The 17,191-nt window shown below is 39.0% G+C and overlaps 1 protein-coding gene across 8 annotated transcripts; it reads right to left on the reverse strand.

The window, feature by feature from the left end:
• Positions 1-278: 278 nt before the first annotated feature.
• On the reverse strand, positions 279-16,646 carry fam241a (family with sequence similarity 241 member A). 8 transcript variants are annotated; one of them, XR_006374502.1, is made up of 5 exons: positions 16,384-16,522; positions 8,803-8,893; positions 8,582-8,646; positions 7,139-7,194; positions 4,088-4,173 (listed from the first exon to the last, which is right to left on the reverse strand). XR_006374502.1 is itself a non-coding variant. In XM_044166046.1 (3 exons), the coding sequence occupies exons 1-3, from the start codon at positions 16,445-16,447 to the stop codon at positions 3,877-3,879; spliced, it is 417 nt and encodes a 138-aa protein (XP_044021981.1). In that variant the 5' UTR covers positions 16,448-16,621; the 3' UTR covers positions 279-3,876. The 8 variants fall into 8 exon arrangements, 3 of the variants coding, with proteins under 3 accessions (XP_044021981.1, XP_044021982.1, XP_044021980.1); XR_006374500.1 differs by having other exon boundaries at positions 4,093-4,173; positions 8,562-8,646; XR_006374503.1 differs by lacking the exon at positions 4,088-4,173 and having other exon boundaries at positions 7,153-7,287.
• Between the last annotated feature and the right edge of the window lie 545 nt (positions 16,647-17,191).

Consider the following 17,191-nt stretch of genomic DNA (forward strand, 5'->3'; position numbering starts at 1 on the left):
TAAAAAAGAAAATTGTCAATTGTCTTATTGGAGCTATACAAACATTGGAGAAAGAGGGAACTACTTTGTGTGTTATGTAGGACAAAGAATCAGTGGATACCAACTGAGGAATGAGGGCAGAGGAAGGACACTTCACCCCAAAATCAAAATGTTTAATGTTCAGCCTCTGAACCACAATTACATGTTGCTGTATAAACCGTCATCATACAAAATTAGCCTATTCAAAAAAACCCTGACTACTGTAGTTAGCCATTTGAATCAACTTTCAGGAGGCAAAATAATAATGGGTGATTTTAATGACGATGCACTTGTTTCGAAATCCATAGAAAACATCACGCAACAGCAAGGTTACAGTCACATGGTAACCACACCAACACAAAATCGGACAGTCATTGGTCACATTTACATAAAATTGTAAATGTGCAAATAATTTCCACAAACTACAGCTACCATGAATGTATTTCTATGGGTTTCTTACCTGCTAACTAGGGCCTGCAACATTCATCACTGAAGGTGGAAAGTCTGTACTGCCGTGAGGGGGGGGGGGCTCTTTCTGTGAGCTTATGAGCTTTTTCATGTGTATGACTTAACAAGTTACACTCTTGAGAAAACATTTCCATCATAGGAGTACAGCACCGCAAGAGACACGCCTTCGGTCTTAGGAGCCCAAAAACAAAGACATGTCCATCCAGCTCTAGTGTCTTTACTTAACGGATGCATCATACAAAATGTTCAAAAAGGTAGGTTTCGCATTTGTCATGATTTTGCAACAAAAGCGCCACTTAGTGGCCGACTGACACCAAACGTTACGCTGAGCCTCAGAGGGGCACGGGAAAGTACTGGCCTAAGTTTCGTGTTAATTACACAATCCTATGTGGAGATATGACATCACTTCCGGGGCTTACTGCAAGTTGTTCCTTTATAACTTGCGCATATTTTGGAGTATCAAAATTCTTTTAATAACCTTTGATCGGGAGGGTCCATAGATTCTATGTGCAAAGTGTCGTGCAGCTCGGACTCACCGCCCAGGACGAGACCCATAATAATTATCTCAGAAGATTTTGCTGCTAATACTTCTGCTTTAAAATGTATCTGGAGCTGTTGGCACAGCGAGAACTGCCAACACGCATCTTATTCAGTTCGCCAGGTCATGAGCAACACTCGAACCGAATTGTATATGAACTCATTTTCACATACAAGGGATGATTAAGATTTTGAAATAATGATTTTAAATGAGAACATGTAGGTTATCGATAAACCCAGCCAAATCATCAATACAATCATGATCAGCACTCAGCCAATACGAGTGCTGATCATTGTTTTAACTCTTGATTCATGTTTGGATTTGTTAACCTGGATTAGTTCAACCCCATTTGAAAAACGGGGCCCTGATGTTCACTGTGATGGATTACACAAATCTAGCAAGTTCTAGAGTCTACCAATTCACTTTTACAATGGAAATGAATGGGAAAACCAATGGCTACCTGGAAGGTGGGAAAAACACTAACGAATGGTTTGGAAAAAGGTTAGAAATGATGTGAAGCTATTGTGAATTTTGTTAAATGGGATACGACTTTATAGTCACAGGTGAGTAACGGCACAGACCCACTGTGACAAATGACCTCATCTTGGAGCACGTATCAACATTTTCTGCAGACATTGCTGTAAAACTCAGTGACAGCCAAAGAACATTTTTTAGGAACACTCAGTTTTAATCAGACATTGCAATACGTTTTGATTCAGTATTTCTTTTGCATAAAACTCTCAGTGCAAAGGCCTTATAAACAATCATTGATATAAGGACAAATGCAGCATGGCTACAGTAAGTCAGTGGAGAACATACTGGACATCATCAGTGATGATGTTTCCCCTTTTACTTTAACTTTTATATTCAGTAGTAAACTTTAAAATCAGTGTGATGACTACAGTTCTGTTCTTCTACAACAGTGTGTGGTCAGTTAACCTGGACACCTGCACATTTGAACAATCTGTCAGCAAAATGTACAGTAATAACAGAAGAGTAAAAATATGACGATCAATTATAAAAACTACCGGACTTGGAAACTACCAGAACAATTAAAAGGTCAGATCAAACAAAAATGTTGATACTTTAGATACTCCCATACTGTTAAGATATTCAGTTGTGAGATGAGAATCTGTTTTTGTTTGTTTGATTCATGTTCCTTTAGCCGGCCTTATCAGCCCATGTGCAAACGTTTTTTTTAATATATCTAAATGGTGAACATATATGTTTATTCTGACCAAATCTGCATCAGCATTTGTCATTTGTTTCCTGTACAGTAGCTACTCTGGGTGAGTACAACAGCTTTTAATGATTATGTTTAGGGAACTTGTACACTTGGTTATAAGTCGGTTATAATGTTTAACCAAGTCGTGGCCAACGCTGACTTAAAGCCTGAGAAAGACAACCCTGTCCAAACTTTTGAAGACCCCCCCCCTTTATGTCACGCTATTTCCTGCATTGAAACAAAACGTTGCCAGTTTGCATATGTGGGTGACTCATAGGAGACAGGGTTGGCTTCATCTACTTCAGTTGGCAGTGTAAACATTCAGCTTTGGATTTACAATGTGTTTGTGATTGTGGACATATTCCTTATTTAAAGACTAACAACACCTGAGCCTGAGAAGGCGTTCAGAAGATATATAAACCTTAGAGGATTTTGAGTTTGATGACAATCAGATATGATGATTAACAAGAGGCTTTTTGTGTCAATTGCACAAAATTAAACAGTCTGACAGGTAAAGACGATTTGCATCCAGTATAAAAGTTTAGTTTTGTGGCTCCACAATAACTGGCACAAGAACACTACTGTATCTGTCGAACACATTTAGTTTCCAGTACAAACTGGGTGTTTTATCCCAATTTATCGATTTCTTATATTTCCATGAATGTGAGAAATCATTAATAACATACTTCACTCCTTCAATTATGTTTTTACAATGCATGTTATATTATGTGCTGTCATGTATGGTTGTTGATGTTTTTTTGATATTCTTTTATGCTCTTTGTCCAAAGCAAATTCCCCTAGGGGGCAATAAAGGTTTCATTCAGTCAGTTGGATTGAAATGAAGAGGGCTTCCACTTGTATCTATTACAGATGCATCAATGTGCAATTTCAGGGCTGATAACAATAACTGATAATAGAGGGAGGAGGTTAATCGGGCAAGCACAGGCACTAAGACACAGAGAGCAGAGGAGAGAAATTTTGAGAGGCAAGATCGCTTAGGCTACTTATTTAGAACTGAACTCATTCAGAACCAGGTTTGGCGGGTGGCATCCCTCTCCACAGCTATTGTAATAAGTCTCTGCATTACTGGACGTAATTACCAGCTGCAATTCCATTACTGGAACAACAACAATAATTACATTATCTCATTTATCAGCTATCAATATATTGTGCAACCCTAGTGTCTATTACAAAGTAAACATACAGCAAAAGGGTTTCACAAGAACACAACATGTACTGTATGTCAGCTTTACATTCAGACACTGTTTCTTATAACTGAATATTAGAGTCACATTACTGCTGCGCTCGCACACCACACTAACATACTGTGTTAGCAAAGATCTCATCTTTTTAGTGAAACAGTCCACACAGAGATGTGTGCAGTTCTGTTTCCTGAGTGCTGGGACTCCTGGCCTTCACTCTGTAGCCAAACCATTTTCCACAATGTCTTCTTGTTCCTTTAAATCAGCTGATCAATACCATTATGTCATAATAACAACAGCAGAGGCAGCAGGACTGCACCACTCCTGTCACTGAGGCAGGAGAAGCTCCAATCCAAACATCCATTAGCATGTGTAAGCATTAACCAAAGAAAAACAGCAGGCTCCACTCTGATTATCAGCTCTCATTACTTCTGGATGTAGATGATGACAATGCACAGAGTTCCCACCAGTCCCAGGGCCTGGATACCCAGGAACCAGAGCAGCAGCCAGAAGAAGACAATCATTACTGGTTCCACTATCTTGTCCCCAAAGTACATCTGGCTGAAGCCCATCCCCCGCAGACACTTGTTGAGCATCCCAAACAGAATCCCCATCCGCTCACAATCGTCCAGCTGAGGCTCTCTGGTGGTGGGGTCGTCCACGTGGGGCCATCTGGTGCTGGGATCGCTGGGAGGTCGAGGTTGGGTCCGGCTGCCATCAACCTGTGGATACAAGGTCAGGACAGGTTACACATAATGTCAGTGAAAACCATCCCACACACGCATTTGGCCATAAAATTCCCTTCAGTCATGAACAGAGCTGCTACTGTACTGTTCATATTCCTTATTAATTAATCATGCTCCATTTGACTTAAGTCATAGACTCGGAGGGGTAATATAGAAGCTGTGAAAATATGAAATTGCTTACTACTGCCATTCCTCTAGTCCCCCCCAACAAGATGGGCCCCCGGCTTTACGAGCTAGTAAGAATTTGCTCTGTCGACCGTCGAAACCGGGCTAAAAGAAATTCCTTAACCCCGCCCCCTCACTGCCGGCTTCTAGTCATGGATGTATAATAAGAACTGGATACGGTGCATGGATGTATTATAAGACCTGAATACCGGACCCCAAAATGGCACCTATTCATTGCAATGAGAATTGCTTGGGCTGCAGGGGGATTTTTCGTCGCAATACCGCAAGTGGCCACTCGGAAAGATTGGCTGCAAGGCTGAGCGGCGGCACCGTATGCAGTTCTTATGATCATGGTGTGTGTCCACACGATCCATCATTACAACACTTTCCATTCATTGTCTATGTAGAAAGCCCTGAAATGTATTCTGGTAGCGTAGCGTTTCGAGAGACAGGCCACCACGTTGGCCGCTCCTCATTTGCATAAAGTTGGATCTAGGCTACTTCTATCTATCTAGGCTGCAAATCAGGATCATCCAGTGCGACTCCCGGCCTCTGGAAAACTCCTGAAAAACGTTTAAACTAACCACTGTCGATCTAAAATTAAGACAGATTCAGCAAATGCATGGCTTATTTCCTGCCTAAAATGTCTTCAGAAACACATTTCGGTAAACTATTTTTGTAATATAAGAGAAATTTTCCAAACGAGCCGCTATATTGGTCCGGTTTGATACCCGGGAGCAGACAGCCTACGAGTGAAAGCGTTTGTCCAATCAGATGCAGCCAGGACGTGTTTCCTGTCGTGTTTCAGGGAAGGAGAGCACCTGTCAGTCATCTATCTTGACATCTAGTGGAACGCCTATCAAGCGTCCAATGCCGGGAAGCAGCGCGACCCCTCGTGTCCAAAAACTCCCCTGATCTGTCATTTCCATTCATTGTCTATGTAGAAAACCCTGCAATGCATTCTGGTAGCGTTGTGTTTCGAGAGTTGGGCCCTCACGTTGGTTGCTCCTCATCTGCATGAAGTTGAATCTAGGCTACTTTATGCAAATCAGGGGCGTTTTCCATTGCGACCCTCCGCCTCTGGAAAACGCCCGAAAAACTTTTAAACTGACCACCGTCGATCTAAAATGAAGGTGCCTATCAAGCGTCCAATGCAGGGAACACAGCATATGGTGTAGATCAATGGATGAGCAGAGACAGTTGCTGACGTGCTAAAGTGGTGCTTCCTATTGGTGCTAGGGGCACCACTTGACGCGCATCATATGCCGCTTGCTGTGTTCGGACTACCGGCAGCAAAGCTACAAAATGGCCAAGCGTGGCTAGCTGCAACGTCGCCATTGAAGTGTTGCTCAATCACTCGTTGACGTAGCATAGTTCGTTTACAAGTGAGCTAGTTAGTGCTTAACTCTAATATAACTCCAAAGCAAACATTTTGATGGTGTCGCCTACTATTTTAGTTGGTTTGTCATATTGTAAGTCTCAGGCCAAGAGGACTAGATATTGTGAGCGCATCACTAGTAGCGGCTGGCAGCTGAGCTTTCTGTCGAGGGAAAGATTGTGCAAACAAACTTATGTTGGTAACTGTAACGTTAAGTTAAAGACATAAAGTTTTGTTAGCAGTTGTAAGAGCAAGGACTTTGCCATTTGTGTGGTCTTAACAGTTTTAGGTACCACTAATGTTTTAGCTGCAGTGTGCAGGCTAACGGTAAACTAGCGGAGTGAGTCAGTAAGTGGGTGAGCGAGAGTGAGGGAGCAGCGGTGTGGCTGCTGTCAGGGCGGACAGAGGTGTGCTGATCGGCGCAGAGCAGGGTGAGCAGCATAAGCTGAATGTAGCTGTACATGTAGCTATATTATGATCTAAATTATAAAATTAAAAATAAATGATGCAGTCCTTCAAGCAAAGCAGAGTTCCTGAACTTTGTGAAGATACATTTTGCTGATTGTAGTGACAGGAATAGTATTACCACCCTATTATCTTCAACCCGACCCATTTCCTAACACATTTATTTTTATAGATCCATTAGACCTTGTTCTAAGGCCAGACCTTCCTGGAGTATTGGTTGCCAGAACAAAGATCAGTTCACACTCAACTTTACAAGGACACTGAAGAATCACGTCAGTAGAGGTTAGTGAAATTATGTTAGTTTAGCTGCAAAGTTTTATTATTTCCTTTACATTTATATTTTTAATGCGCAATAATTCAACTTTGCACTGTTTGTCATGTATAGTTTTGCTATCTGTAATGTTACAGGTAAAATATTAAGTTTTTAGGTATCCACGTTTCTCTTGATACTTTAACTTTTTAGCATTGTAATGGCACATAGATATGAGGTAATAGTTTGACTGAATATTGGAAATAGTTATTCCCAAATCATGTGTCTATGGACCATATCTTCACATTGTTTAAATCATCAGGCTACATCAACACTGGGAGTGATCCTTATAGAAAGCGAACTGAAGAATATTTAAATGTCAATAACTATGGTCGGATCGCTGAGAAATGAAATACATAGTATGCTATAACAAGCTTGATTCAAGAATTACACAATTACAGTGGACGGGTCACTTCACACATGTTCTGTCATTTTGGTTTCCTCTGGTCATACTGTAATCACCTTGACATTAGTACTGTGATCACCACACACCTACATGTTTCTCCTTCATTCAAGACCACATTTATCTGCAGTTGTACATGGTTTGCACTGATGAAACATCATGACAGTATAATGTACAAATAACACTGAATCTGCCATGTTTTGCAGGTTATCTCACTGACCTGATGATGCTCATGTTTGTAAGGTGTTCCTGGACCCACCAGACTCTCCTCACAGTCTGAGAAACCATCAGAGGAGGACGTTATTGCTTCGTGCTTCAGTCAAGCAAAGGCCTGAAGACAACACAGCGTCCAGCAGCATCAGGAAGTCTCTGTATCCACAGGACATGTCAGGATGACCACTGTGACCTGAGCGCCGCCATTACCAGCTGACACAACTTTAGTTTACAACTTCACTATACAAGAAATCCTTTACCCAGATGGAGGACATGATCTAGACTTTTTACATAAAAGTTATGGCTTTGCTACTTTGTGCATTATATATACACACAATTTATATTTCCATTGCATTGGCTATTATTAAAGTGCTTTATTTTAAGGAGAGTTTTGGTAATTTTTAATTTTAGTAGTAAGGGTCTTGTGGTATTAGAGAAATATATCATGTTCTTTCACAAAGGTTTTATGACAAACCTTGTGATTTTTGATTTCATGCATGTAGACGTGTCAAAAATCCTGGTCCATTTAACATCCTGACTATGGAAATGTTAAAGAGTTTTGCTAGTAATCATTTACTACAGGTAGTAAATAGTGACTAAGCAACACAGACATTTCTCTGGTTTACAGTCAAACTTTATTATGGTGTTGACAATTCACAATATAAGTTATACAATATTCTCTACAGTATTTTGCAAGGATATCAAACAGATAATCTGCAGCTTTGACAAACATTTTAAAACATAAATATGGTAGTAAATGTCTGACAAGTAAAATACTGAGTAGTATTTCAAGTACATAAGCAATTTACTTTGTAAGATCAGTATTCCACCTTATGTTGACATGGTACAGGACAAAGTCTATTCCAGGTATATTTCTGCCTCATTATGGCAAGCGTCACTGGTCTTTTATAGCTAATGTGTACATACAGGATAACACATTGGTGGCTAAAGTCATCACTATACTATTACTTTGATAATGTTTATTAGATGTCTTTTTACTAGAAATAATTACTTGACTAATGTTTAACATCTTCTATTAGTTTCATATCATACTTTCCACCTAACATTACAGGGTGTCTGCGGGGTCTTAAAAAGTATTAAAAGTTTATAAATCAATTTAGCTACAATTAAGGCCCTTAAAAAGTATTAAAAAGTCTTACACGCCATATTAAATTAATATTAAATTTGTAGCTTGTTTTCAGTATGTATCAGGGATGTGATTTTTCCGGATTAGGGAAAATGCATAGTTTTTAGTCAAATAACATCAAGTTATTTGACTAAAAACATTTTCCTGCTTTTTTGTCTTTTGCCAATCACATGCCTGGTTAGTGATATTACTTGTTCTAATAAACCTTGCATTAGCCACTCGAAGTGGCAATGAGGTCTTAAAAAAAAGGTATTAAATTTAACTTCAGGATTCCTACATATACCTTGTACATGCTAACGTCACCTCTGAATCTCTTCACAATGCTTTCTACTTCACTGGGCTCTGTAGGTCACTTCTGACAAATGTACCTATAAAGACAAACGAAAAAGAGTAGACAGAGTAAACAGAGTGTACCTCTCTCGGTTTAGAGAGTTTATGCATAAATACTAAGCTAACATTTTATGACAGAGACATAAATAGCAGTATTTAGCAGTGTTTATGCTATACAGTATAGCAGTATTTACCTGAGGAAAATGTGAGGGAAACCTGTAATCTTGATTGCCAATGTTGTTCATTTGTCCACCATTTCGGGTCAGATTCCCACTCGAACATGTGCTGTTTTCGGTTGAGAAATGGTTATTGTGGTGATATTCACTGTAGAAGTGCAGCTGAGTGTTATCTACAGTGAAGGTAAATTCAAGTTCAGAACTACTATAAATCTGCTCATTAGTGTTTAGACCCAAAACATGACTGTTATTGAGGGTGTCACCTCATATAGCAGTCTAGCGCCCTATTATGAGACACTTGGCTGAGGCACTTGTGGCTAGCTAGCCATGTAGCCAGCTGCGTTGAGCTAAACAGCTACAGTACTCACGTTAATATAAAAATCTGAAAATACTGACATGATCATACAGTCGTATTGTAGTATCTCCCTATTGTTGCTGTGTTGTGCTCAACAATTTTTTTTATAATAACCCGCTATGAGATTTGTTTTCAGCAAGAAAACACATTGACTTATTTTAGGTCAACACTACGCTAACACTAACGCTAGATAACGTCAACTTTAACTGTAGCTGACTGTCTAATGTTGAGCACTGTGGGTTTTTGTCTCCCAAGTAGAGACAAAATAAGTCATGTTTCATAGTGGTCAGTGATTTTTGTTCTCATCCTTGCCAAATTTGTGCACTGCCTCACTATTCAAGATGTCGTTTGTATCAGGCAAGGACGGATAGCAACAACAACAATACTGATAATAACGGCATTCCTATATTGTACTGTACTATACTCTTGGATTGGATTAAAATGATAATATTTACCTATTGTCTTATAATATACAGGAATGATTGAAATGTCCTTTTACGGGATGTGTTGCAATATAGGGCCCCTATAATTATTAAATGATAAAAAATTTTAAAAAGTTATTTAAATTTTTTGGGTGCCGGGCCAGTGAAAATATACATGGGGCCAGTAAAACTCTGAACTACTGGCCAAGTGGAACAGTGGGGGAAAAAATGTTAAGTTGGACACTGCCTGGAAAACTCACAGCATAGCAGCATAGTTAACAGGTTTTTAATAAGGAGATTTCAATGTTATCACTTTGCTTCTTTCTTGATGATTGAAAACTTAACACAAAATTAGAGCTAGATTGATATTAGCTTATTGTAGATATTTTTTATAGGTGTATATGTCAGCCAGTGAGTAACAAGAAATTGCAGTACAGAAATGTCAAACTAGGTTTCAGGTAATTTAGAAGCAGTGTCACCATTACAATGTCCACAAGCGAGCACTGACAAGTTTTTTTTTCACTGTAAATGTCCCACTCAGTATGTATCTTGGTCACAATTCTTTCAATAACCAAATAAACAAACAAACAATCTTGACATGGATTCCTTAGATTTGTTTATGTTCAAAAAATATAATATCGGACTATTTATCATTATCTTATTTTTCAAACACCCAAATATCAATTTTAGTATCAGCCTCAAAAGTTCATTATCGATCAGGCTTTACATTAAAAGTAGTTAATGTTCACGTTGCCCTGTTTTTTTTGTGGTAAACTGTTTACCACAGTGTATTAGCACATTGGTCACGCCAATCATACGCTAATCAGGTACTTAACAGTGATGAGGGAGGTGCAGCCAGAAAACAATAGGCCTGATTACTGATTACTGGGCCATCATGGAAACAAAAGAAGGTCAGTTTCAGGTGAAACTAGGCAGGGTAAACAGCAGAAACTCAGGAAGACTCCTTCCTGAGGGCAGGGCTTATGTAACACAGAGTAGCTTAAATTTCTGAGTTCCCGGTCCATTTTTTCACAATTGAGAATGACTTCCGGATGGGAGCCGAAACGTCTTGATTCTGAAAACAGTGTCCAGATGACTACGACTGAAACCTTTTCTACGATAGAACACTCCTGGACGAATGAGGGACTACACTGTCTCAATGTGGTGAAACATTATTAAAAATGTACAATAAAGAAATGAAAATTAACAAATTTTGCAGCACCCTTGGCCCCTCCTTAAAGAAGCTGTGAGCGACATTCATTGCCACTAAATATCGCACTAGAGCACTAGCATCTCAGACCAAAACTAATGGGTGCTACGGCCAGCAGACTCCATTGAGAAAAACAGTAATTTTACATTGCAGATCATCATAAAACACACTTAATTCAAACTTGACAGAAACTAAATAAAATTCACCAAAACCATCTTTGTTAGTCTTTCCATTGTTCCAACAATCACCAATTCTGGTTTGGTCAAAATAATTCACCAAAATATTCTGGCTCTACGCCTCAGCCGTAAAACGGGATGCAATGGCTGCTGGGGACAAATGCGCTAGTCAAAGTACGTCCACCAAAAGTGCTTGTTTTTGCCACTGACAGGCTCAGATTATTATTTTAAGGGTCTGACAACATTATGGAAAGGATCCCTAAAGCGATAGACTTTTTGTTAAACAGTAAGCTTGTTTTTGTTTAACCAGAAACAGCCGTTATATCGCTCTCGTTAGCCACCAGACTCATTGTTAAACACACTTCATTCTCTCACTTCACCAACTCTGGTTTGGTCGAAATAAATCCTTAATTCACCATGTTAGATGACAAAAGAACCAGTTGTTATATTGCTCTCCTCTCAGACGAACAGTTTCACACGGAGGGACTCACATGCACTAACATGCACGTGAGGCCGGTGTGGCTGTATAAACAAAGCACAGAGAAGCTCCGATAACAACACAGAGAGGGAGTGTGACATCATTCTCTGCTCAGAACGCCATTACTCCACTATGTCTTTACACAGCAAATAGTTGTTTGCTGCTATATTAATGTTCAGAATCTCATTTACAGAACTTTTAAGGCACCCACTTTGGAAACCACTGGTTTAGAGTGAGTCAGCAGTGGTATACATGGTTGTAAATGGCCTATTGACATTAACCAATCTGTTGCTGTACACTGAAAGTGAAGTATTATGGAATGAACTTGATAACTTGAATATTAACATGGTATCATCTAAAATTATTTGTTTTAAAAAAAAGGGGGGAAAAGGACTTTTATTGGTTTGTTAGAGTCTACTTCATTACAAGGTCAAAGTGAAATTCTAATACAATGCATTTTCATTGTCTGAGACCAATAAATATTTGATATCCATTATAAAAGGATGCTGGGTCTGGATAAATATAGAGATGTCCCCAAGATGATTCCTGAGATCGGTATTGAGACCGATCTGGGCATATTTTAATGGATCGGTATCGGTTAAAATAAAACCAATCAAATCAAACCCGATCCTCTCCTTACTGTTCTGTATTGTGTTTGTCCACACACACTTCTTCAGCCGAAATGTGAAAAATGATTTGGGCACACCAGTTCTGACGCCAAGTGTAGGAGCCATTTAGCATGTTTTTCTAATGTATGTAAATAGTTGTGTGTGTAGTGCGCATGCGCCAACGTGCATGCTGCCTGTTGCCGTAGCGCCGTCTCGTCGTCTTTAAAGAGTTTCCCCTCGGGGATCAATAAAGTATTTCTGATTCTGAATTTATAGACTACAACATTTTTGACCACTAGATGGTAGTATGCGTCTAGTCTATAAGGTAACACTGGTCCGGTGATGTTAGCCAGGTGCTTTAAGGTCACAGGTGAATAGGAGCATAGGTGGCGGGAACACATGGTTCTTACCGTAAGCGTAAACATGAGCATGGCATAGCATAAACAGCAATAATCTAGATCACTTCACGTTCATCTCATCAAGGTAATCTATTTCTGTCTGTGACCATCATCACTCGGCAAGAAATCACCCAAAGACACGTCATTGTTTCGGAAATTCATTGACTCTGGATACGCGTCAAGAACATTCTTTTTCACCTATGCAAGTGACTATGTTGGAACATTTGAACTGAGTCGATAGTCACAATACCAAGGTTGGCAAATATAAGGATTTGCTGAGCTACACTAACAAATCTGTTATCCTTCATCTCTCTTTTTCATTGGCAAAGAGCAGTGTACAAAACATAGAGGTAGCTGCTTCTAATTTTTAACCGCTCTGACTCACTTTCACTGGTTAAAATGACAAATGTCGCTGGCAGTAGGTCATACCAGCTGTCACTAATTAACCTTAATTCTGTGAGTAACTTGATATTGACCAATATTAGAGGACTCTGATTGGGATAATATAAAATAAAGGTTGAAAAATAAGGTTTACTAAATTCAGTAAGCTGCAACTGTTATTTTTTATATGTCAACAGACAACTTAATCTACATTTAGGAAAGTATAAGGATCGGACTCTGGGCGAAAAACGTTTCGATGATGTGGACATCCCTAGTTAAATCCTTACAAACCCCCCCGCTGTCTCAAACATTAACTTATGTTGTTTTGTCAAGCCTTGTGTGCAGTGTCAAAAAGCAGTGTGCCTGTTTCCTTTTTTCTATTAATGTGGTGGAAAGATGAGACGACAATAAATTCTTAACAGAACTGGTATTGCTTTTATTGCTTAACTGTGAGTCTGTGACTGATATATGAACATAATGAAATTTGCCTAGCCTTCAATAAACGCTGCTGATGCTGAGCATTTATTTGAAAAGGAATACACAGGGCCCCTTCAACATAATAATATGTAATATATATAATTATGAGAATAGTAAAATAATATAATGTCCATCAAATCTTTTACAACAATAAATATAGGGGGAGCTTGAGCTGACCACCATCTAAATTAATGAAGCTGACAAATGTTAAACATATTTTGGACTATCATTAAACACAACTCATTACTAGGCCATTACTATCAGACAGAAGGCAAGTGTCACATTTTTAATGTGGTAAAATGTGCTAAATATTTAAGAAACTGTTTTGTTTATATTTCAATAAGTATTTTTTTTCCACATTTAAGTGTTGGTTAATGTCTGTCCTGTCGCTTTAAGAGATTGCATATTTTTGTATTATTATCAATTGGATTATTATTGTCAACGAACAGGATTTGCTAGTTGGGGGAAGTTGGGGTGCGCGCCCCGTGTATACCTTAGGTGGATGACTGTCCTACAACAGCAGCCAGAGTTGGTGGTGCTGCATTTTGGCTTTGATGCGCAACGTTGAGCAGCTTCAGCATTGACGTTGTGTTCCCCCCCTCCTAAGAAATTAACTTGGCATCTCAGCATCCTAGCAAGTAACCAACCGACCAAATGAGAAATGAAGCTAACAAGGGCGTGAGGCAATTTGATTCTTCTTTGTTTAGTTTAACTGCAGTTAGCAGGCAATTCAATTGAATTCAAAGACTTTTAGACAATCGACGTATGCTTGTGCACCACTGATTTGATTTAAATGACATGACTCTTGTCTCTCAAGACATAACGTTACGTTACCCGCTAATCTTGATAGCAGTATCGATATGCTCAGACCTTATTGATTTTCAGGTTTTGAGAAATTTGGAACTGGGTCCTTATAGAACCAGGTCTCGATCCATATACGTACCCAGGGCTGTGTGCTCAGCCCCCTCCTGTTCACACTGTAGGCCTACACCCATGACTGCAATGCCCGACATGGAGAGAACTCTGTTGTGAAGTTTGCAGACGACACCACCATCATCAGCATGGAAATCAACAATCGATTTACTTGCCCAACGTGGCATTTTACTTGCCCCGGGCAATCGGGCAATCCTTATTGTTGAGCCCTGTCCTGTCAGTGGAGCTGAGGTGGAGCAGGTTAACAGTTTTAGGTTCCTGGGAATCAGCATCACAGAGAACCTGTGATGGACATCACACATCTCCACGCTGGTAAAGAAAGCTCAGAAACGGCTGTATTTCTTGAGGGAACTTAAGAAGGCACAATTCTTGCGCCAATTTCTTGCTAACTTTTACAGAGGAGCAATTGAAAGCATCCTGACTGGAAACATTACAAACTTGCATGGGATGTGCACAGCCCTAGACAAAAAGTTAAAATATTTTAACAATGCCATTTACCGTTACCGTTGTTCCACCTAATTTTACTGTCCTGCTCTTGTCCACTAAAATGATATCCTGTTTACCGTCTACCTGAATCCCTGTAAATGCATTACTCTGGGCAGACATGTTGTTGATGTGACATCATTATCAATCCTCTGAGCTGTGCTATCACTGTGTATAATGTAACTGAATCAGTAACCTCATGGCAACCTGTAATCCCATTCACTGTATAATGATTTACTTCCTTACTGAACTAGAGAGCATTCTGAGACACACCCATTCAAAGAAGACGTTAAAACTGTGAATTACAAAGAACACTGGATATGCATCAAATGCAGTGTACTGAAATAAATCACAAAATATTGTCAAACAGTGATTGTGTGTGTTAAAAAATGTGTTAGTCTGATGGAGTAGTGAGCTAGTGCCTTTTGTCACAATGTAAAAGTCTCTACAGTTTGAACTAAACATAATGTTGACTCCTAATATAACTAACAAAATGGTTGTACAATGACAAACCTGGAACTATAAGATGGTAAATGGACTGTACTTGTATAGCGTCTTCCGACTACTCAAAGTGCTTTACACTACATCACATTCACCCCGTTCACACAGTGATGGCAGAGGCTACCATGCAAGGTGCAGAACAAAGAAACTAATCACTCACATATAGCCTTCAGGAGCAATTAGGGGTTAAGTATCTTGCCCAACACTTCGACTTGCGGGGTGGGGGAAGCCGGGATTGAATCACCGATCTTCCGATTAGTGGAAGTAATAATAAATAAATATATAATATATAAATAATAAATGATCCAATTATCCAATAATTGCACCAAAACGGTGAGTTTTCTTGTATAATAATAGGCTAACATGCACCAATGTTGTTTGCAATCTGAACTCCCATTGTGATGAGCTTCAAATAGTAGTTAAAGTCCAACTACTGTACATGGGATGAGGACTGCCAATTTCACTCCCAAGTGAACAAATTCAATTTGATAATACACTGTGATTAGATAAACTACCTTCCCACTTTGTTAATCTGACAAATCATTACTGAACTCAAGATAAGGCCTAGCCCTGTCACATGTTGTTCTCTCTTGTGAGAACATGGCACCGAATTACATTGAAAAAGCGTCCCATTTAAAGTTGCTGCCCTGTATATACATACACAGAAAGTATGACATGGCTTGAGAAGCTGAAAAGATGAAAACCCAGTCACTTCGGTGTTTATACGCTACTGTATTATATTGTACGTATTACACCAGCCAGCTCTTAACTATTGTTATTAACCACGCAGCCACTTACCTATCGGGCTCATTTATATCCCGTCTTTAATACGTGATCACGTTAATTCTTAATATTCATAAGTCATGTTCTACCAGGAATGTATCGCTTGCCTTTGAAAAAAAAACATTTAAGTATGCGATTTTTGAATGGAGTTTGGCTCATGCGCTAGTTATTAGGGCTTGTTACAAAAGATAACTGCTAACTGAAAACAGTTAAATATTAGGTCGTAGTAAACGGACACCGACAAGCTCTTTCATTACCATAGGACCTCACTAAGCTTGGCACAGTGGAACCACTCCCGAATCTTGGTCCACGAGTGTTCCATGTTAGGGCGACAACGTTAGCATGCAATCTAACAAACGGCTACAGCTAGCTTGTTACTGTACTTCTGCTTTACCCAATGTCGTTGGTGGTGTAGTGCGGTCTGCCTTGCACCGTGGCCAGGTTGAGGAGTATGCCATCTTCTCAGGTTTTCTGACGGCAGCTCTTCAAATTCACGTCGACGAAAAACATATTGGTCATTTACAGGCGGCGTTACAGCGGACATTTTACAGCTAGTCCACTGACAATAACTTTCAGGAATCAAAACATGCCAGTGAAGCGATTGTTAGCACAGTCCCAATGTCCGCCCTGAGAGACGTGCCGCGCGTTCCCGATAAATTCGCGAGAGCTCAACATCATCCAATTGCAGAACCGCAGCGCCAGCAGGGTTGTAAGGGCCAAAACGAAATATATTAAATACATAAATAATGATATATAATTAAATGCTGAAAAAAATATAATCATGACATGCTCAAATAAATAAATATATAACTTAATGCTTACATTAATTAATACATAATTATATAATTTAATGCTTAATAAATATATAATTATATAATAAAATACTTAAATGAATAAGTACTTAAATTTAATTTGTTTTTGTAATTTAATGCTTGTCACCCTAAAAACATAAATCACAAATTAAATTAAACATTAAATATGTGCATTTATCTATTCATATATTGACATAGATATTTGTATATTTATTTATTCATTCGTATATTAAATTATTTATTTACTTGTTCATTTATTCACACATTTATTTATCTATTTGTAATTTTATTTATTTATTTATATACACGTATACTTTCATTTATCCATAGTGTAACTTGCTGTGAAATAAATAAATGTGTGCCCTAACGTTACTGCAGGGAGAGAGAGAG

Source organism: Siniperca chuatsi, linkage group LG15 (assembly GCF_020085105.1).
Source record: "Siniperca chuatsi isolate FFG_IHB_CAS linkage group LG15, ASM2008510v1, whole genome shotgun sequence".
Lineage (NCBI taxonomy): Eukaryota > Metazoa > Chordata > Actinopteri > Centrarchiformes > Sinipercidae > Siniperca > Siniperca chuatsi.